This window comes from Petaurus breviceps, unplaced genomic scaffold, assembly GCF_028583685.1.
Source record: "Petaurus breviceps papuanus isolate PSGF00001 unplaced genomic scaffold, PetGlider_PUasm1.0 90459, whole genome shotgun sequence".
Lineage (NCBI taxonomy): Eukaryota > Metazoa > Chordata > Mammalia > Diprotodontia > Petauridae > Petaurus > Petaurus breviceps.
The window spans coordinates 241,445-263,419 of record NW_027187259.1 but is presented as its reverse complement, the minus strand read 5'-3'; the positions used below and the strand labels follow the sequence as shown (position 1 = coordinate 263,419).

At 37.7% G+C, this 21,975-nt stretch overlaps 1 protein-coding gene and 1 pseudogene across 13 annotated transcripts in view; one reads left to right on the top strand and one right to left on the bottom strand.

Moving 5' to 3' along the window:
- ATRX (ATRX chromatin remodeler) overlaps nt 1–21,975 on the top strand; it is a 208,142-nt gene that overhangs the window by 134,118 nt on the left and 52,049 nt on the right. For all 13 annotated transcript variants that reach the window (XM_069062495.1, XM_069062488.1, XM_069062493.1 and 10 more), the window contains 5 exons: nt 1,471–1,588; nt 16,534–16,664; nt 17,471–17,559; nt 17,771–17,943; nt 20,416–20,566. In XM_069062495.1, the coding sequence (XP_068918596.1) occupies nt 1,471–1,588; nt 16,534–16,664; nt 17,471–17,559; nt 17,771–17,943; nt 20,416–20,566 (662 nt within the window). The remainder of the gene's footprint in view (nt 1–1,470; nt 1,589–16,533; nt 16,665–17,470; nt 17,560–17,770; nt 17,944–20,415; nt 20,567–21,975) is intronic.
- On the bottom strand, nt 3,249–10,576 carry LOC138141703 (N-acylneuraminate-9-phosphatase pseudogene; annotated as a pseudogene).

Sequence of the window (21,975 nt, the reverse complement as noted above, 5' to 3'; positions counted from 1 at the left end):
AGTCATTTAACCTCCTAAGTGTTCCCAGCATCTAAGTTGCAGAACTGCATTGATCGAAGAAATTTCCTCACCAGAAGGTCTCTGTACCAGTGAAACCAAATATAGAGAGAGAGGGAGGAAGAAAATGATTGTACAAGCTAGAATTTAATTGGTAAATACCTGATGTTGTGTTGGTTAAATAAACTTATATGTTTTTAGGCTTTAATGGAAGAAATGGTTGGGAATATAGTCAGATTTAGAGAATAGAGTGTGAGAGAGATTACAGCTTTTTTTATAGTTGGGAAATTGCCTTGCCTACTGTAGTTAATCCTCTGATTCTATAAAATCTCACTTAATTGGAATTATTAAAAAGACTCAATCTGAGTTAGACTTGGTTTAAGATGTTCCTAATAGCAACAATAAACTTTATTATTTTTGAAGTCCAAACCCAACTAAGAGTTTTACAGTGTTGACTTTAGTCAAGTAAACCCAACTAAGAGTTTTAAAGTGTTGACTTTAGTCAAGTAACAGAGCTTCTAGGTCCTCTCTATTCCAACAACAGTTTCTTATCCCAAACCAAAAATAAATATATTCATACATAGTAGAGGAGCAGCTTGTTAACTGTACTTAATTCCATTTTATCAGTTTGTGTCTGCCCCTTATAATAATGTTGGCCATAGCTGAAGCGCTATTTCCTGTAAAAAAGAATTTTATGTAATTAGTACATATTTGTTTACTAACAGTTTTAGGGTGCTTTCTGAATGATATAAAAGTCTCCTTTGTTAAGTAGGGTAAACATCTCTTTGAATCTTTCCTATTTCTTTACATTTTTTTAATCCTTTTTGGTCAAGATGTAGACCTAATTAATTTTTAATCAGTTGAATTTGAATTCATTGTGTTTACCTTAAATGAAAAGAATTCACTTAATATTAATCCTTGTGTGCAAGACACTGTGTTGTGTCTGTGACGGGAAGGGAGAGACAAAGGCAAAAAAACAAGCAGTCACTGTCCTTAGGAGTTTACTTGGAAGATAAAGAATTGTTTTCCTTCCATTTGCATGGAGACCATTGTGAACATTCCTAATGCCATATTAGCTCATTATTGAGCTTCCTCTGTTGTAATTAAGGGTTAAAACTGTTGTTGGATAGCCACTAAGGAAAAACCTGCCAGACCTGAATGGACTTTTGTGCAGTTGAGTTACTCCTTTACTGTTTCTTTCCAGGGTGCATTTGAATGAAACTTCCATAACATAAGTTTTTCATTTTATAGCAGAATAGGAGGTAGTTAAAGCATGGACTGAGCATCATCGTAGACAGGATGCCAAAGATCTTCAAGGCAACAATGGGGCTGGGAGACAAGGGCAGTAACTGACTCAAGTTTTCCTGTATGTTTGGTTATTTATCTCTAGGCTTCTTGCTGCAAGATCAGCTCATTGCTATTCATGACTAAGTGTCATTGACTCATTTCTTTATTGACTTTTTCTTATTCCAGAGAAAAGATTATACAGCCCTAACAAAGTTTCTGCCACCAAAGCATGAATATGTTTTAGCTGTAAGAATGACACCTATTCAGTGCAAACTTTATCAGTACTACCTAGATCACTTAACAGGTAAGTGAAAATTAACAAAAAGTCAAAATGTTCTTATTGTGGAAAAATGTTTCTGAAATTTCAAAATGTCAATGATTAATTTTCTGTATTTTGTATGTGTACTTTATGTGTATATAATTATATGTATGCATATGCAAATACATACACAGAGACAGAAACAAACTTCTTAATAGAGCACAAATATTTTCTTTTTGTAAAATAGTATTTTCCCCCATTATTCCATCTTATTTTTTACAAAACCTAGTATAAAGGGCTGAATTTCATTAGATCACACAAGGTAGCAGGTAATTTGCTAACAAATTGGTGCTTGGTTCCTCACCATTGTGGTACATGAAAGGTGAGAAGTAGCTGTCCTCACTTTGTGGCCCCTGAGATAGATAACTCTCTGTACTAGGTCCTTTGTCTGGGCACACCCAGAGTTAAGCAGGATGACATAATGGATTGAGAGCTAACCTTGATAGTTAGGAAAACCCAAGTTCAAATCTGGCCTCTAACACAGAATTGTATTGCCCTAGGCTAATCATATAACCTCCAGGTGCTAGAAGACTGTAAATTGTAGAGCTGTGTTGGTAGGTATTTTATCTCCAGAAGTTCCCTGTACTGATGAAATCACGAGTTTGGTTTCTACTCCCTCCACCCCCTTCCCAAAAAAATAATGATTAAAAATGTATACTTGGCAAGAAGTGTGGAAATTCAGAGTCAGAAAAGACCTCAGGGGCCATCTAGTCCCACCCTTGTTCTACAACATCAGAAGTACTCATCCAGCCTTTCCTTGAAGATCCCTATTGAGTTAGATCCTCCTGAACCAGCCCATTGCATCTATGAGGAATTTTCCATGAGACGAGGCTTCCCTTAAATTAAACCTCACTTGTGACTCCCTCTTTCTCCTACTTTGCCCTGTGGGAACAAATAAAATAATGAATCCCTCTTCTATGTGATGATACCCCTTAAAATATTTGAAGAGAGCTATCATCAATACCAGTAGTTATTATTTGTGTTTTTAAGCTAGAATATTTATTTCCTTCAATTAATCCTTGACTATTGTCTCACATTGTTGTCTGTTAATAAGTTTTCAGTGTATTAAAACTTTCTAAAAATATAATTTTTGATGAACTGCTTTTTACCCACAATTTCCTGTTCTTGTGATTGTCAAGTTAATTTTTTTAACCCAAATGTAACATTTTATAGTTATCCTTAATAAATTTCATCTTAATTGATTTGTTACAATATTTTAGCTAGTTAAGACATTTGTGATTCCTGTCAGAATCAATGATTTAAAATGTTAGACACCTTGTTGCCAAGCATAGGTACCTAGGACACTCACTTGCAAACCTCTTTGGAATTTGATGTTGTCATTTTAGTGATTATTTTTGGAGGTATTTGACATTTAGCCACTTGTGAATCTATCTACTTATACTATTGTCTAACATACATCTGTCTTTTACTTAATAATAGCATGCTTTTTCTATAATAATAAGAAATATTGTGTTGAAAATCTACGTAAAATATGTATAGCACTCCTATCTACTAGCTTAGTAAACCCATCTAAAAAGGAAATAAAGTTAATTTGCATTTCATGTCATCGCAACACCTGTCTACATTTCCTTCTATATCTTAGACTTAGACTCCTTATTTGAAAAGCTCTAAAATCTTGATCTTTCTTCAGAACCTCTCTTTTCTTTATTATTTTGGAGAAAATAGGGATAGGACAGGAGAAAAGAAGAAATACACAGAAAGTTCTGAAAGGTATGTCATAACAACAACTAGGAATTTTTTATTTTTCCTTTTTGGAGAGCATTTGGGGTTGTGTCTTACCCAAAGTCACACAGTTAGTGTGTCAAGTGTCTGAGGTCGGATTTGAACTCAGGTCCTCCTGACTCCAGGGCCAGTGCTCTATTCACTGTGCCACCTAGCCACCCCAACAACCATAGATTTTTAACAATTTTCATAATAGAGTAGAATAAAGTCTATAACTTTGGTGTTGTTTGTCTTCAAGAAAAGGCCCACTTTGGAGAAAATGTGTTCTGCTTTCTTGCTCTATTGGTGGAGCAGAATTTTTTTGTTTTCTTTCCATAGAATCCCCCAACCAATATAGTTTTGTTTTGATTTTGACTTGTAAAATCAAACAGAAGTTGTTAGGTTTCAGAACTTTAGTCATTTAATAAACATTGATTAAGTACCTTCTATATGCCAGGCACTGTACTTTAGGCTTTTTCTCCTCTTCTCATTTCCCTAAACCATTTTGCGTGAATTTCTCCTTTGCTTGCATTGCTTTCTTCCTTGCATTTATATTCACTGCACAAAAAGAGAAAGGAAAAATGAATGAATAACTCTACCCTCAGTGACCTCCAGTCAACACAAGCTTCTCTAGGGCAGAAACTTTTCACAGAAGTTCAGAGTTGCAAGGAAATTCAATCCAACATATATTCAAGAAAGAAGTTCCACTAAAATGTATCCAACAAATGATCATCTACCCTCTCCTTGAAGAACTTCACTAGCTCTCAGGGCCATCCATTCCATTTTTGGACAGCTCTAACTGAAAAGGTTTTTCTGATACCTAGCCTGTGTTTGCCTCTTTGTATATTCCATCTATCTGATTGGTTCAATATCAGGAAAGCAGTTCTTTAATTTATTTAACTGATATGCAGAGTACATCATACAAATTGCCAGGCTGGATGAATTGAAAGTTAAAATTAAGGTTTCTGGGATAAATATCAACAGTTTCAGATATGCAAATGATACTACTCTGATGGCAGAAAGTGAAGAAGAATTAAGAAGCCTCTTGATGAGGGTGAAAGAGGAGAGTGTAAAAGCTGGCTTGAAGCTTAACATTAAAAAAAACTAAGATCTTGGCAGCTGGTCCCATCACTTCCAGGCAAACAGAAGGAGAACAAATGGAAGTATTGTCAGATTTTGTATTCTTGGGCTCCAAGATCACTGCACACAATGACTGCAGCCATGAAATTAAAAGAAGCTTACTCCTTGGAAGGAAAACCAAAGCAAATCTAGACAGCAGACTAAAAAGCAGAGATATCATCTTGCTGACAAAGCTCCATATAGTCGAAGTTAACGGTTTTTCCAATCACAATGTATGACTGTGAGAATTGGGCTGTAAGGAATGCTGAGTGCTACAGAATCAACATTTTTGAGTTGTGATGCTGGAGAAGACTTTTAAGAGTCCCTTGGACAGCAAGGAGATTAAATCATTAAGTAATTAAAGCTGTTAATTCAGACTATTCACTGGAAGATCAGATACTGAAGCTGAAGCTTAAATACTTTGGCCATGTAATGAGAAGATGGGACTCATTGGAAAAGAGGTTGAGATTGGGAAAGATTGAAGGCAAAAAGAAAAGGAGGACAACAGAGAATGAGATGGATAGATAGTGTCATGGAGAGTATGAGATGGAAGATTCTACATAGTTCCCTATTGAATGTCTTTTTTTTTTTAAGGCAATCAGTATTAAGCGACTTGCCCAGTGTCACATGACTTGGTTATGTCTAAGGCTAGATTTGAACTCTGGTCCTCCTGACTTCAAGACCAGTACTCTATCCAGTGTGCCATCTAGTTGCCCTGAATGTCTTTTTTTTTCTTTTTTAAGGGCAATTGGGGTTAAGTGACTTGCCCAAGGTCACACGGCTAGTTTTTGTGTTAAGTGTTTGAGTCTGGATTTGAAATCAGGTCCTCCTGACTCCAGGGCTGGTGCTCTATTCACTGTACCACCTAGCTGCCCCTGAATGGCTTCTTAATAGATGCAGCCCAGTGTTATCACTTAGCAAGTCCTGTTTCTGTCACCCTGTATGTTAGTCCTCCCTCCTAACTGCTATTTGTGCATGCTATTTCTTCAGTTATCTAAATAATTGATAAAAATACTTAACTGCGCAGAGCCAAATGTGGATCCCTCCACTGGAGACTTCACCATGTTCAGCCAATAATGACTTCTCTTTGATTCCATACATTCCAACAATTCTAATTCTGTCATTGTCATGTCTACATCTTCATCTTTTTTGCTTGAATAAGAGAGGATGTTTTCCTAAAGGCTAAGTAAAAAGTGTCTACAACCTTCCCCTGTCCAACTAGTTTAGTAACCCTTTCCAAAATAGACAATAAATAGGCCTGACATGACCTGTTTTTGGAAGCCACGCTGGCTGTTTTGAACCCTTCTTCCTTTTCTAAATGTTCCCTAACCTCCTCTGGAAGAGAAGGTGAGGCTGGTGACCTTGCACAGCCCTCCCTCACTCAAATCAAAGTCAACTGAAGTCATGTCATCATTTCCCTGATGCCATGATCCTCTTCGAAAATGAAGGACAAGCATAACAACAACAAACTTCTTTAGTGATCTATTCTAGAGTTTGTCCAAAAATACAACTCAAGCTCATTGGCTTTTTTTTTTTTTTTAGAGAAGGAAGAATACATTTTTAATGAAGGAAAAAATGCATAGCCAGTACTTTAAAAGACATTCTCAAACAAAACACATAAATGTATTATTATTAAATTCTTTGATTTCTGTACGGCAAAGTGCTTATGTAATCTTAACTAAAATATTGCCTTGAAGAGTGTTGGCTTATAGGTATTATCCAGATATTTTTAACAAATATTTTCCACAAATCTAAATTTCAGAACCAGTACATATTTTAAATCCACAGAAATGGATCCAAGATGCAAAACTTTTGGGGAAAACTCCCTCCCCAGTAATTCTCATGAATTAAAGAAGTGTAAAGAAGTCTTTCAAACTACATACCCACCAAAAATTTCCCCAAACCCGTAAAAAGTTTCAAGTTTTCTGGTCTAAATTAAGAAGAAAAAAAAACACTTTTATTTTTCTCAAGGAAAAAGTGATATGTGACTTTTTATAAATTACTAGAATTGTATATGTTCTTCATTTGGAATCTAGAAGACTAAAAGAAGATATGTACCTCTAATTCATTCCCAGCAGAAACTTAAGATCTGACCCAGAAATTCTTAATGTCCTTTTTGATCCTTCTTAAGCTGATACACTGGGTATGTAATCTATATTCTGTAAGATGGCATGTAACTCTAGCACAGAAGAAGCAACATAGTGAGGTACTGGGGACTGCTTCTGGGGCACAATTCTGTTTTTATTTATCCAGACTGTTGCTTTCAAGCCAGCATTAAGACCTCCTTGGATATCTGTTTCTAGAGTATTCCCAACCATCACACAGTCTCCTGGCTGTACCCCAAGGAGATCACAACAGTAGTAGAACATCAACGGTGATGGTTTCTCCTCCTCTTGCTCTCCACCTGCAACAATAGCATCAAAATACAGTTGACAGGCACAAGCTTCTATCTTCTCCCTTTGTGTCTGTGTGTCACCATTAGTCAAAAGAAGGAGGGGGACCTCCTTTCGAAGTTCAGTCAGCATGTTTTTTATGTCTTCTGATAAAGTCATATGCTACAGACGTGTAAATTTCCATAGGAAATAACATTCTTCAGCTAGTTCCCGACTGGCTGTCTCACCTCTTGTTTCTTGAATAGCTTCTTCCCAATGTGAAATCCTTAGATCAGTAATGGACATTTTGGACTCTCTGTAGAACTCTTGGCTGAATTTAACTTGAACTTTTTCACTGATGATATGAGCTTCTCCTTCTTTGTACTGGTATTTTGACTTTAATAGTTTTATCACCTCCAACATGGCTCTCCTACTCGCCTCTGCTGTGTTGATCAGTGTGTTGTCCGGGTCCAGAAATACCGCCCTCACTCGGTTCAGTACCATCCTGCGCCCAAGCAGCCCAGACTCCCCGCAGCCCCAGAGGTCTGAACAGCTCTAAGCTCATTGGCTTTTAGTTTGTAGGTTCCATTCTTTTTTGTTGAAAATGAGCACCTTTTCCAGTCCTTCAGTATCTCACATTCCCTGTGGTCTTTCAGATACTATTGACAGAAGCTCAACAGTCCCATCCACCTGACAATATAGCTCATCTGGACCAAGTGACTTGAATTCATCAAGAGTAGTAACTATGTACTCTTACCATCACCTTATTCATCTTGCATCACCACTTACTTAACTGTTTTCTTTTCCATTGTTGCCAATGTAAAGGTCATTCTCCCTGCCAAGGAAAACAGAAGAAATCTGACAATTGAACAAGTCTCCCATTTTTCTTGTCAGTTATTATCCCATCCTCCCTAAGCAGTAGTTCTAGCCTTTCTTTGATCTTCCTCTTTTCCTCAGTATAGCTAACAAAACCCCACCCTTTTTCTTGTCTTTAACTCAGTTTTCCTGCCTCAGCTCATTATGAGCTTTAACACTGCAAACACTATATTTACAAGACCATGCAGTGCTCTTATATTTATTCTCTTTTACTTACCACTGCTTTCATCTTCTGTGCATATCTTTTAAAAAATCTGTGTTTGGTGATTGATTTCCTCCCTATCTACATTTGTTTAAATTTTGTCTTTGTATTCCCAGCCCATAGTACAGTGCTTGCACATAGTAGAGATGTGGTGCTTATTGAATTGAATCCTGTGCTGTATTAAGGTAATATTAATGATAATGTTAGTTTGGAATTACAAAGAAGGAGCCATTTGAAATGACTAGTCATTTTTGCTATGTAATTTCTTACTCAGTATAATTAGTGTGACTTTTTAAAGGAATATTATATCAGTGCCAATTTTATCAAATACAAATATCTGAATAATACCCATGTGAAAATAAGATGAAAGGCCTTGTGGTATCTGCAATGCTTTTTTTTTTTTGTACCTCAGATAAGTTGCCAGCTCCAGTGTTTTCAAATATCATGAACGCTGTTTGCTATAAAAGCCAACACCAAAATGTTCATCACTCAGATATGTATTGCTAAGACCCACTATCTTAAGAGCAGTCAAGTATTTAAGATTTTAGAATAAATCCAGGCTTCATTCCTTTGTGAGTAGAGTTGAAAGGAATAAAACTTCTAAAGCTCTAATTGCCAAGGTTTCTAAGCTCTGAAAGAAGGGCTTGTTACAGCCTCATCTGGTGCCACAATTCCATTTTCAGGTGTGTTTTTTTAATGAATGCTACCTTTTATTTTCCTCACAATAGGGTAGGCCCTTTGAAGAGGTTACCCCAGAAGTTCTGTTGATTATTGTATAGGCTCCTCTTTCCACATGCTTCTCCTAACTTGTTGTTTGACTATATCAGCTCTTTGTTTGATTAGGGTTATACTTGAAGTACAAATCGAAAATATTAAGCAACTTTAAACTGAATATAGTTCAGTGTATACCTGAATAGTAATGTCTCCTACCCCAGTGGTGTAGAACTCCAATAGAAACAAGGCCACTCAGGTATACATCAGCATCCCCCCAGTTGCATATTGACTTAGAAAACTACATAGTAACATTATCTATGCTCTATAGTATTTTTCTTTAATTTGCTAAATGTTTCCCAATTGCATTTTAATCTAATTTGGGCTGCGCTGGGGAGTGATAAGGGCCATTTGCAGCCCACAGGTAGTGTATTTGACTTCAGTTCTACAACATACACAACTTTTATCTTTAGATCTCTAAGGATTGGTAACCTACCACCTCCTGTGATAGTCTATTCCTCTTTTAGATAGCTTTAAGGTGGAGAGTGTTTTTGTTTTTCTTCCCATTCTATCACCTCTTATACCCGTTGCTTTTCTTTCTACCCCTAGAGTCAAGCATAGTAAATCTTATGTATCTTATACATGACAGTCTTCCAATTATTTCAGTACAGTGATTTCTGTCTCTTCTCCTTCCCACTCCACTGCCCAAGTCTTCTTCTCTAGGCTAAACATCCATACTCTTTCACCTGAGTATGATTTCGAATCCCTTTACCATTCTAGTCCCCCTAGATTTGGGGGCTCTCATAACACCTTGTCCTATCATGCCCTGGCCTGATGGGCCATATTATTGCTTTTTTTTTTTTTTTTTTGAGAATTCTTTATTCACATAGCGATGGGATCAGTGACAGAGACAGGGAACAAACAAATAGTATTCAACAACAGACTGCGTCCTCACAGTCACATAATCACCTGGAAATGCAGGCAACAAATGCATCCATTTTCTTAATCTTGGTTGTTCCAAAAAATAAAAACATGTGGTTTGGTAGGGCAACACGCCACCTTAATGTGTCTCTTCCATGAACATTAAAATCATGCAAGAGTTCTTGAAAGATATACTAATAGAGATAACTTCACTAGATGACTCAGATTATAGGCCTCAAACAAGATATATAAACAATAAGGAGATGTGTTCTCCCCAAAGAAATTTGCCTATGTAATGGAGGACAACTGGCATAGGGTTTTAAGTGAAGATGTTATTCCTACAGATTATGAGGTACTCCAGATGTTTCTGTTGGTGAATATCATTGTACTTATTGCATAAATCCCCAGAGTACTGCAGAGCCTCTTAAATGAGACCTATAATTATTCTCGTTTTCAGCCCATCTATCCACATAGGAAAAGCAGAGCTGACACCTTTTGTCCAGACTGTGATCCATAGTTGGATGAATAACTTAGAGTTCTTCCCTTAAACTAAACATATCTTGTCCAGATACTGCATATTGGCAATAAACTAGACCCATATTTGAATAGGAGGAGTAGTATTGTGTGATGCATTCATTTTGGGAAGTATTGTTGTGGTGATGCTTTATGGTAGGAGTTGTTATCTCTTTTTTCCTATTTATCCTGTGTTTGGCTTGTTTGTACATAATTGTTTGCCTGTTATCTCCTCCCTATTTCTCTCCCCCACCCCTTTTGTTAGACTGAGCTAGCTTCTTGAGAGCAGAGAATGTTTTTTTTGCCTTTCTTTGTATCTCCAGTGTTTAGCACATTGCCCAGCACATAGTAGGCACATAATAATCTTTTTGACCAGTTGTCTCATATTCTCTGATGAATTCATGTTATGGGTCATTCTTTGGGCAGTATGAGCAGACTGACCATCCTTGTAACACAAAAATTACCCGGAAGAAATGGTAAAAAGGATATCAGGGAGGATATATTATTTTAAAAGGTAAGCCATTTATGCAGCAAGAGCAAGGGTTGTCATTCCAGACTAAGATCTCTTTTTTTTTTTTTTGGCTAGAATTACTAAAGTAATAGATGAGGGGAATACTGTGGATATAGTTTACTTTGATTTTAGCAAAGCTTTTGATAAAAGATACTTTTTATGTGAAAGATGTAGAGAGACAGATTAGTAATACGATCAAATAGATTCAAAACTGGTTGGATATCCAGACACAAAAAGTAATTTTTAAATGTTTCAACATCAGTATGGCAGGAAATCTGCAATGGAGTACCTAGACATCTCTTTTTAACCCTATGCTGCTTAACATTCTCATCAGTGACTGAGATAAAGGCATAGTTGGTATGCTAATCCAATTTCTAAATTACACAGACCTAGGAGGGGTAGCTAACAGAGTCAAGACCCAAAAGGATTTTGCCAGGATAAAGCACTATGCTGAATCTAAGAAGATGAAATTCAGTAGAGAGAAATCTCAAGACTTGGACTTAAGTACAAAAGATGAACTTCATATGTACAAGATTGCGGTGGGCATGAAAAGATTTCAGTTGTTTTGAAAAAAATCTGGGGTTTTTGTGAACTACAAATTCAGTGAATCAGCCATCTGATAGTCTGAGCTTCATTGAAAGAGGGATGGCTTCTAGGAATAGGAAAATGTTAGCCCTTTGCTGTACTCTGTTCTTGTCAGACATCATATAGGATATTGTGTTGACTATTGGGCACCACAGGTTCAGGTGAACATTAATAAGCTAGTATATACAGTGGAGGGCAACTAGGATGGTAAAGGGCCTTGAGTCCATTACATATGAGAACTGGTTGAAGGAATTGGGTGTGTTTGGCTTGGTAAAGAAAGGATTCTTTGAATATGATAGCTTTCTGCATGTATCTGAAGAGCTGTGATGTGATAGGGGAAATTAACTTGTTTCATTTACCCCTGGGGGTAGAAACAAGCTGGGTAGAAGTTGCAAAGAGGCAAATTTAAGTTCAGTGGTAGTAAAAACTTCCTAAGAATTGGAGCTGACCATAAATGGAATAGGCTGCCTCAAAGAGGTCATGAGTTCCCCCATCTTGGATGTCTTCAAGGTGGGACTAGACCAACACTTGTCAGAGACATTATAGAAGAGATTCCTTTGGCATGTAGGTTGTATTAGATGACTTCTGTGGTCCCTTTCAACTCTAAAATGCTGATTCCTTGATTCCTCTGAATAGATTTGGTCCAATCCAGTTGCTTTTCACATCTTTGTTCTCTTTGGTGTCATTTCTGTCTCCTTTGTAAGCAGCTTGAGGGCTAGCATGTTAGGGTCCAGGTGTAGTGGTTCTGCCATTGAGCATGTAGAAAACTTGTTCAAATTGGCTTTTGCACATCTTTTCCTTTTTTCTTCTGTTTTTAGTCCTTCAATTTTAATCCTCGAATGTTCTTATCACAATGTTGCTTAATTGGATATCTTGCTACATTTTTATCCTCCATCGCTTCTCTGCTTTATGAGACAATATTAATAATAATTATCCATCATGTTTTTAAAGATTTACATATTAGTTTAATATTATAACTTGATGTTTCCTTTTGCAGTCATCTCTTTTGGCTAGTTAAGTTAGATGTTTATTGAATAAGGCATTTTCTGGGCTCTTTTATTCCCTTCTTGTGACAGTTTCTATTGTTTAAACTAGATGAAAAAGTCAGTGTCACTGTCAGTTCTGTTGTCTTCCCCACTTTTTATTTTCAGTAACTTGTTTAAATAATTCAATTTAGTCATTTTTAATTGTACTACATATATTTTTTCTCATTGTTACCTTTCGTTTTGTTACACATTGTTATTTTATTTCTGATGATCTAAGGTCTGTCTGTGCACAGACAGCTGACTCAAATAACTTCTAGCACATCACCTATTACCATAAAGAATGAAATTGAATTATTTTAACACACAGGAAAAAAACTTGTTATTGATGTGGGAATTATAACTGAGAAAGAGGTTAAGAAAAATAATATGCCTTTTGTGACTAGATTTTTGCTGAAACTGTGGAGTACAATGTTGGGAGGCAGGGCATATTCTTGAAACCAGTACCACTCAAAGCTCAGTGCATCATGGTCAATTGCTGACACAGAAGGGCATCCTGAGTAGAGAAACGGGGTAGAAAAAGTTAATTATGAAGACGTCCTCTTTCTGTCTTGTTGACTGTTCCCCTTCTAAGTAAGACATAGGCTAGCTCCCCTTTGATGTTTGGTTTTCCTGTCTGATCCTCAAATTGGAACAGGAAAGAAACACAAGGTTTCAAACATTAACCAGACAGTGGGACACCTCTGCTCTGCAGGTCATAAAAAGAAACATCAAGGTAGACTTGAAGCATAAGAATTACTGCTTGCTATGACTGCTGCCAGGTATGACTTTGGAGAAAGCATCTTATTGATAAGTACCTGTGGTTTTCCCTGAATGAACTTCATTTATAAGTTTCTTTCAGTTAAAATACCCTTTTCATTTTCACTCTGGTGAAAACATTTTACAGTAGCCGATTGCCTCCCTGCCTTACCTTTGTGAGTTTTGGACCCACTCCCGCCCCCGGTTGTGGCCTGCCTAGAGGCTATAGTGTGGAGTCTCTTCCTACTAAGCTATACTTGTCTTTATCCCACCCTTACCCCTTCTTCACGGGCACCACTTCATCCACTTTACAATGGTGATGGGACCTGACCAAACTTGTGTTTTGTTGGCATAGACTTTGTTGTGTTACCTCTTTACCATGCCAAGGCAAGGAGAGTATAGTATCTACGAAATGAAAGCTATATTGAGAATGGGGAACATGAAACCTACTAAATGAGAGCCAGCATGGCATAGTGAACAGGACACTGGATTTGGACTCAGAAACACTTCAGTTCAAATCCTACCTCAAAACAGTAGCCATGTGATCATAGCTAAGTTGCTTAATCTCTGTTCTGCAGTCTCCTTATCTATAAATGAGGGGCTTGTGATGTATTCTGAGGTTTTGCTAGTTCTGAGTTTCTGATCCTGTAAAATATAAGAAATATCTTAAGTCTATTTTTTGGATACTGTCCTCTGATGCTCAGACAGACTTAGTTATAGGTGTCTCAAAACCAGGCTGGCTACAAGGTGAAGAATTTTTATCACAGCAGCTCTCAAAAGGTGTGGGGTAGTTATAGTCTATGTGAATGGTGGGAGTATCAACACCAACAAAATCAAATATTCTTTCTTGAAGTATTGAAATAAGAAAGGGAAAAACTGGGAGAGGTAAGAGTTGGGAAAGATGAGGAATACATTAACAAGTTGGGGGAGTGCTCTCTTTGTTTGGGCTCTGATCTTTTGTACCACACCCCTAAAGTGTCCACCTTGGGGTGTCCTGGCTCCAATCATTTAATCAATCAGCCAGCATTTCCAAAACTACTACATATTTGCCTTGTATTGCCATACATTGGTCTTACTGGGAATGGCCTGTTCTAGGTCTTTCTTAAGTACTGCCATCAGTCTGGTTATTTTCTCTTACTAGTGCAGATTGCAACCCTTCCAGGCCTTACCATACTGAGTTATTCTTGTCCTTGCCCTTCCATAAGCCCTCCATAGTGGAACTATCGAAGATGTTGGAGATCTCATTTGGAATATTTGGGGATTTTTGTGCCACATTCCTGCTATCCATATTTTCGATCTTTCTTGCTCTTTATATATTTATCCATCTAAGAAACCACAAATTATTTAGCACTTGAGGAGTCCAGAATCCTAAAGGTTTATGGAGGCCAACCCCTACTACTTTACCAGAGGGTAGCAGGTAGGGCATGGGGGAGAATTTTGTTTTCACTTTCCTCCAATGGCCAGTTCATCAGACCAGCAGAAGACTATTTTATCTATTCAGTCAAGAGTAGAGATGCATACCTGAGGACAGACACAGATGCAGAAAAACAGTCGCTTCAGAAAATACCAGGAGTTGTGAGCTATAACGTGTACACATGTTACTTTTACATGTGTGCCTCACTGTCATTGTAATTGACATTTGAACACAGTCTTCCCATGGATACTGTGTATTTTTGTGTGCAAAATTTAAGAAGAACATTGACTAGCTGGACATCATCAAAAGAGAATGACTAGGATTGTGAAGAACCTTGAATCCATGTTGTGTAAGGAACAACTGAAGTCTCTAAAGACTCTAGTCTTTAGCTTGGAGAAAAAGAAGCCTCGGGGGGACCCAATAGCTGTCTTCAAGTATCTGAAGGGCCATCATGTGGAAAGGAGGTTCTTCTTATTCTGCTTGGCTCCAGAGGGAAGACCTAGGAGCAAAGGATGGGAGTTGAAAAGAGCAGAATTTAGGGTTAATGTCTGGAAAAACTTTTTCACGGTGATACTGGTCCAAAAGTGGAAGGGGCTTCCCTTCCATTGAGGTCTTCAAGCCCATACTGAGTAGCCAATTGTCAGTTATTTTGTGGTGAGGTTTCCTTTACAGTATGAATTGGCCTAGATGGTTGCTGAGGTCCCTACCAAGGTACAAATTCTTTTATTCATTGTGGTCAAATAAATCAGCAGACTGTCATCTGCAAACAGGAATGCAATAAAAATGAACATTTATTCAGCCCTCTAAAGTTGGCAGAGGGTTTGACAAATATATGTTCTCACTTGAGCCTCTCAATAATCTTAATTATTGAGGGATGGAACTTGTGCCTAGAGAGGTAAAATGGGCTCTCCATAATCACAGAATCAACTGAGGCAGTATGTGAAACCAGGTCTTCCTGACTCTTGATCTCCACTCCACCGGCCACTCTACCACACTGCTTCAGAAGTCACATCTTCAAGATCTTATCTATAGAAAAAGGGAATCTGGTTTCCTCTTTGATTTTTCCCTTTTTGATTTCTTCATGAGTGATGATATTCTTCCCCTTTATTGATTATGTCTCCTTGTCTTATATTTCATTTCATATTGATAACCAGAGAATTATTGGGCAAAAAGATATTTTTATGTTTGCATTTGAGCTTAAAATTGACTCATGAGCTTAAAATCCTGTATGATCTTCTTGGAGAAGAGCTGTTATTTGCACTACTGACTCAAATAGTTTTTTGTAATTAGTAGATGGCATATATTGGAATTTTGTTTTTTGTGAAAAACTGCCAGCTTATGTTCATATTTTTGCCAAGGATATCCTTGATACATATAGAGATGAGAAAGTAAGGCAGATTGATGTTTTCTCATTCTTTTTTTTGCAGCAGGGTTGAAGGGGTGATATTACTCACCATGTTATTTTCCATTCGTTCTTTTGGAATCTTCCCCATTTAGATAGAGAGATCTTGAAAGTCAATCATGATATCTTCTTTTTTTTTGCAATTGGAGTTAAGTGACTTGCCCAAGGTCACACAGCTAGTAAGTGTGTCAAGTATCTGAGGCCAGATTTGAATTCAGGTCCTCCTGACTCCAGGGCTGGTGCTCTATTCACTGCACCACCTAGCTGTTCCCAATCATGATATCTTTAAAATAATTTTCCCTCCACCACAGACTTCCTTTGCATATATTTGGTCAGGTCCAGTCACTCAACCCACCTCCTTTTCTTGAGTGAAGTTTGTACTTTGTCAGATGACACAATTGCGGACTGAGATATTAAGAGCTAAAATGATCTGATATGATTAATAATGAGTCACTATTTGAAATCATTTCTATAATGTCCTCTCCTTAGAAACGCTGATTGTTTTGTCACTCCACTTGTGTCTGCTTTATGGCAATGGAATTTCTAAAGTAAAAGTTTCTTTTCATATAGGAATGGTTTGCTTTGAAATTTATTATTACCTTGAAAAACAACAATCTAATTTTGACATTTAGCTGGTAACATTTAATTAAACTTTTGAAAATTACACATTACAGTTGCACTTCAAATTATTATAAATGGTTTACATTAAGTAATAGTGATAATTATTAACTAGGAAAAACTCAAAATTGAATATTTTGTTAGTTTAGTTTTTTTTTTTTAATGCTCACCTTTTATTGTCAGGTGTGGGTAATAGCAGTGAAGGTGGAAGAGGGAAGGCAGGAGCAAAACTTTTCCAGGATTTCCAGATGTTAAGCAGAATCTGGACTCACCCCTGGTGTTTGCAGCTGGATTATATAAGCAAAGAAAATAAGGTAAATCAATTAAACTGAAATTTTATCCTTATCTCTGCTGTAAACTTAACAGTAAACTGCCAAATGTTAGGTAGACTTCTGATATATTAGAACTCTGTTATTAACTAACTCAATTATTTTACCTGCTTTTTTATCTGTAGTGTACCTATTTCTGTATGCATTTTTAATTATGAAAGTTTAACATGACCCCTTTTCATTGAACCTCATATTCTTTTTTTTTTTTAAGCAATCAGGGTTAAGTGACTTGCTCAAGGTTACACGGCCAGTTATTTCTGGATGTGGTGCTGAGTATCTGAGCCCGGGATTCGATCTCCAGGTCTTCTCAACACTGGAGCCGGTGCTCTTACTTGCTGTGCTACCTGGCCGCCCCATATTCTTTTTTTCAACATATTTTTATTTCACTAAATATTTTCTAATCATATTTTTTAATTGTTTTAACATTTTTAAAAAATTTGTTCTGGGGCGGCCAGGTAGCACAGTGAGTAAGAGCACTGGCCCCAGAGTCGGGATGACCTGGGATTGAATCCAGGCTCTGATACTTAGCACCACACCCAGAAATAACTGGCCGTGTAACCTTGAGCAAGTTACTTAACCCCAATTGCTTTAAAAAAAAAAATTTTGTTACAAATTCTCCTTCCCTCCCCATTCCCATCCCTTGAAAAGACAAGCAATATGATTTTGATTTTACATGTGAAATGGAGCCTCATAATCTTTAAATAAAACAAACACTTATCTTTTGAAATTCTCACTCTAGCTTGCAGTACTTAATTAAAATCTAAAAATAGTAAATTTTTTTTTCTCCCCAGGGATATTTTGATGAAGACAGTATGGATGAGTTTATTGCTTCAGATTCTGATGAAACCTCAATGAGTTTAAGCTCCGATGAGTATACAAAGTAAATTGAACTTTTTCCTTTTGCCATGAACCATATTTATCAAACCTGCCATACATTTATTTCCTTACTTTTTTTTATGTATTGATAAGAGAACAATTTATTTTTCAAAAATATTTGCTTATTTACAGGGAAATTTCCACCATTATGTCTCACAAGTTACAAATAAATGTTTGCTACATTTGTCTAACCATTTGAATTCTCTATTATCTAGGAAAAAGAAATCAAAAGGGAAGAAAGGGAAAAAGGACAGTAGTTCAAGTGGCAGTGGCAGTGATAATGATGTAGAGGTGATTAAAGTATGGAATTCAAGGTCACGAGGAGGTGGGGAAGGAATTGTGGAAGAAGCATCCAACCTCCCCACAGTTTCTTTAAAACAGGAAGAAAGTGAGTTTGATGAACAAATGTCATTTCACATAAACTGTTGACTCAGAAAAACTTAGTATATTGGTAAGGAGTGGTGGATTCTCGGTCTTAAATCACCATCTTAACCTTACTGTTTGGTTGAACTAAATTATCTTTGTTTTGGATTCACCAAGTTGAAATTGATCCAGAGTTGGTGTTCACTCTACTTTTTTTTAAAATTTGCCCACAACCCTACATTATTGAGTTCCCTGAACCCAACCTAAAACTAAGGCTCTTTGTATTCCCTCCCAGTCCCTACCATTATTTGGTCCCTGAGTAGTGTTGGTTTGCATTTCTTTTTGTCCTGGGTGTCAAAGAGCTCAAGGCATTATTTCCATCTTGCTGAGGGTGGAGTAGGAAAGACCCAAACCTGGGCTGGGTATCTTCTCTACCGGAAGAGGACACCATCATTGGCCCTGCATATGGGGTTGAGTATGGGGTTGAGGAAGGAAGACTACTACTTACTTAAGTATTGAAGGGGTGGGGGTTAGTATGGCAGAAAGGGGCCTGTCAGATAAGTTAGTCTTAGCTGGAGAATAGTACTCTCTAGGTCCTGCATGTAAAGACTGGGGAGTCTGGTCCTGCTTAAACATGTCCTCCTTTACTTCTAGCATTTCTCAGGATTAAGACCCAAATAATCAAAGCTAGCAAGACCCTGGCTCATTTTTCCTAAGGCTGTTGAAGGTTATGGCCTTTTCCCTGGCCTCCCTCATGAAGAAAGGGAGAAAGGAAGCACAGTGGAAGGACCTAAATCTAGCCATCCTCAAATTTGTTCTTTCTTTCAATATCATGATTGTAAGAATAAGTAGTTCTTCTATTAAATCTCCCCTGCCTTCTTGCTGATCCCATGAGAGAAAATTCCTTTCCAATGTTTCATTCCATAATTAGAGATTAAAGCATGAAGTTTATCATATGTGCTTCAGTACAAGTTTACATGTTGACTGTAAGTAACTGATGTCAGAGAACCTCTGGGGCAGAAGGCTGACCTGGTAATCTATCCCCACTACATCTCCAACTAGTTGTTGTCTAGCCTCAATTAAAGACCTAAAATAAGGAAGAGGTGCCATATTTAACTAAAAGTTTTTTATTCAAATGCTAAATAGCACAAGGCCAAACACAGATACCCATAGCACTCAATTAGACTTCATTCTCCAAGTTGATACTGAGATAGCTAGGTGACTCAGTGGATAGAGCGCTGGCCCTGGAGTCAGGAAGACCTGAGTTCAAATCTGGCCTCAAGACACTTACTAGCTTGTGACTCTGGGCAAGTCACTTCACCTCCACTTGTCTTAATTTACTGTAGAAGGAAATGGCAAACCATTCCAGTATCTTTGCCAAGAAAACCCCATACAAGGCACAAAGAGTCAGACATGACTGAAGAGCAACCCAGGGTCATTGTGAGGCTCAAATGAAGTACTGTGTTTTTAAAAGAACACTTAGCACCTACTATGTGCCATGCACTATGCTATATAAATGTTTATTCTTACTTGGTAATCCACCAAAAGACTTAAATAAGTCTTAGGAAGTTGCCTGGGTCACATGATTTGCCAGGGGTCAGGTCACACAGCCAGTACATTATTAAATTTGGGTTTTGAACCAGATCCTTTTGATTCCAAGCCCAAATCTTCCTACCATTCCTCACTTTCTCTTGTCAAGCTCATATTGGGCTGTGGTCAGATCATTCACCAAGTTCTGAATCCACCCAGACCATACCTTATCTTTCAGGATAGGAAAGAGACTTTATTAAATCATGGTATAATGGAGTTTGATCTTTAAGTGGCTTTAGAGGTTATCTAGTCCAGCCATCTTCTCTTCACAGATGAAGAACAGAAGCCTAAGGCAGTTAAGTGACTTGCTCAGGGTGACGTAGGCAGTAAGTGACCAGGCAGGATTCAGACCCAGGTCTTTTGACTCCAAATCTGTCGTGCTTTCCACTGTAGTCTAAATAAACTAACATTCCTATCTGGTGACTTCTTCAAAATAAGCAAAGGAGGTTAGTCTGGCACAGACTGTTCTTGGGGAAGACATGTTGGCTTTTTGGGGTGACTGTGTGGTTCCTTTTCTCATAATGTGTTCTAGAAGTTATTTAATTTATTCCTTAAAATTGAATAAAGCGAATTGTAAATGTTTTCTTTAATTTCCTGTCTCACTTTTTAATAAAGGCAACAGACTGTCAACTCCTTGCTTCATTGAACCTTGTGAACTTTAGCTTTAATCTGTACTTTTCTTTTCCTCTTGTGGTTTTCGTATTGCAAAGTTAAATTTGTTTTAGGGAAAAGGTGGCTAAAATTTTTCATCATGAGGTATCAGTTTTCAAAGCATTTTGTAATCCCATCAGATCTCACTGTTGATGGCTAAGTCCTTTGGTCTGCCTATCTAAAGGAATTGACATTAAAAGGAAGCAGCAAATGCATTGCAATGACCAAACTGAATGAAGTCCCTCTCTTTCTTCAGGTAAAGCTTCCTCTTCCAACCCAGGCAGCCCAGCTCCAGACTGGTACAAAGACTTTGTGACCGATGCTGATGCTGAGGTTCTGGAGCATTCAGGCAAAATGGTGCTTCTCTTTGAAATCCTGCGCATGGCAGAGGAGCTTGGGGACAAAGTGTAAGTTCTGCCCTAAAGTGATTTTTATAAAGAGATGTTTGCATAAGCTTGCCACCTGATATCACAGTTTATTTTACTCTTCTTTTACTTCTTACGTCTTGGAAGGTGACACATAAGACAAATTGCATTTAAAACGGTGGTGAAATCTTCTCTTAATGTGAGGTAGGGACAGCCCTGTGGATTTTCTCGAGCTGTTCACTTTTTCTCTGTGTGGCAGCCATAGCTCTGTTTTGTCCCTGCTGTAGCTCAGAGACAAGTAGGCCGGGTTTCTCCTTTTCCATACCTTTCTTCTGGTCTGTGCTTACAACTTGAAAGAGCTCTGTGGATTTCTTCAGAAGATGCTTCAAAGCCTCCCTCACCACCTTGGGCATCGTGAAGGATCAAAATACATATTATATTCACTCTTTCTCTCTTGTCTTTCCTGTACTTACTTCAGGGTTTGTCACCTTTTTTTCTTTTTTACTTGGGTGCCATACATCCCATTCAAATTGTTAGACTTATGATTGAAAGAAACTGGAGGGGTTGTCTGATTTAGCTTCCTACCTAATAAAGGAATCTTTCTCCAACATCCCTGAGAGTCCTTCAACCTTTGCTCGACTGCTTCCATTGATGCAATTTCACTTGCTTCACCAGGCATCTCATTTCATTGTTGGGGAACCGGATTGAAAGGAAGTTCCTTATATTGACCCCTAAACCTGCCTCCTGTAACCTCCCACTTGGTGGTTCTAGTTTTGCCCTCTGAAGCAATGCAACACTGTTTACTCTTCCACTTCCCAGTCTTTCAGTTATTTAATAGACTCATTAGTATCTTAAATTTGGAAGGGATCTCAGTCATCATGTGGTCAGGACCCCTCATTTTCCCTTATTCTTTTCCTGCAGTAAATGTCCTCAGTCCCATCATCTGTTTCTTATATAATCTGGATTCCAGACCTCTTGCCTTCTCTGGTTCGTCAATGATCCTCTCAAAGTGTTCTTCTCAGGTTAAACAGTATTCTGGTTATTTTCTAACCAACACTGTTGTTTCTCATGATGCAGTATGAGAGTTATACACACATGCACACGCACACGCACATGCGCACACATACACACACATGCGCACACACACACACACACACACACACACACACACACTACACTTTTTGCTCATTCTGAAGTTGTGATCAACTAAAGCATCAAGGACTTTTCCCAAGAATTGCTGTCAAACTAGAATGCCCTCTTCCTCCTCATCTCCAGTTTGTTTTAACTTAGCTGTAGGACTTCAACATTTCGTTGGTTTCAACCAGTATTCTCTAGCCTATTGAGACCATTTTTTATTTTGATTCTTTTATCTAGTTCAGTGTGCCAATTAGATAGCCACTACTTCTTTGTCTTCCTGTAGTCATTATTAGAAAACAACAACAGAACAGATT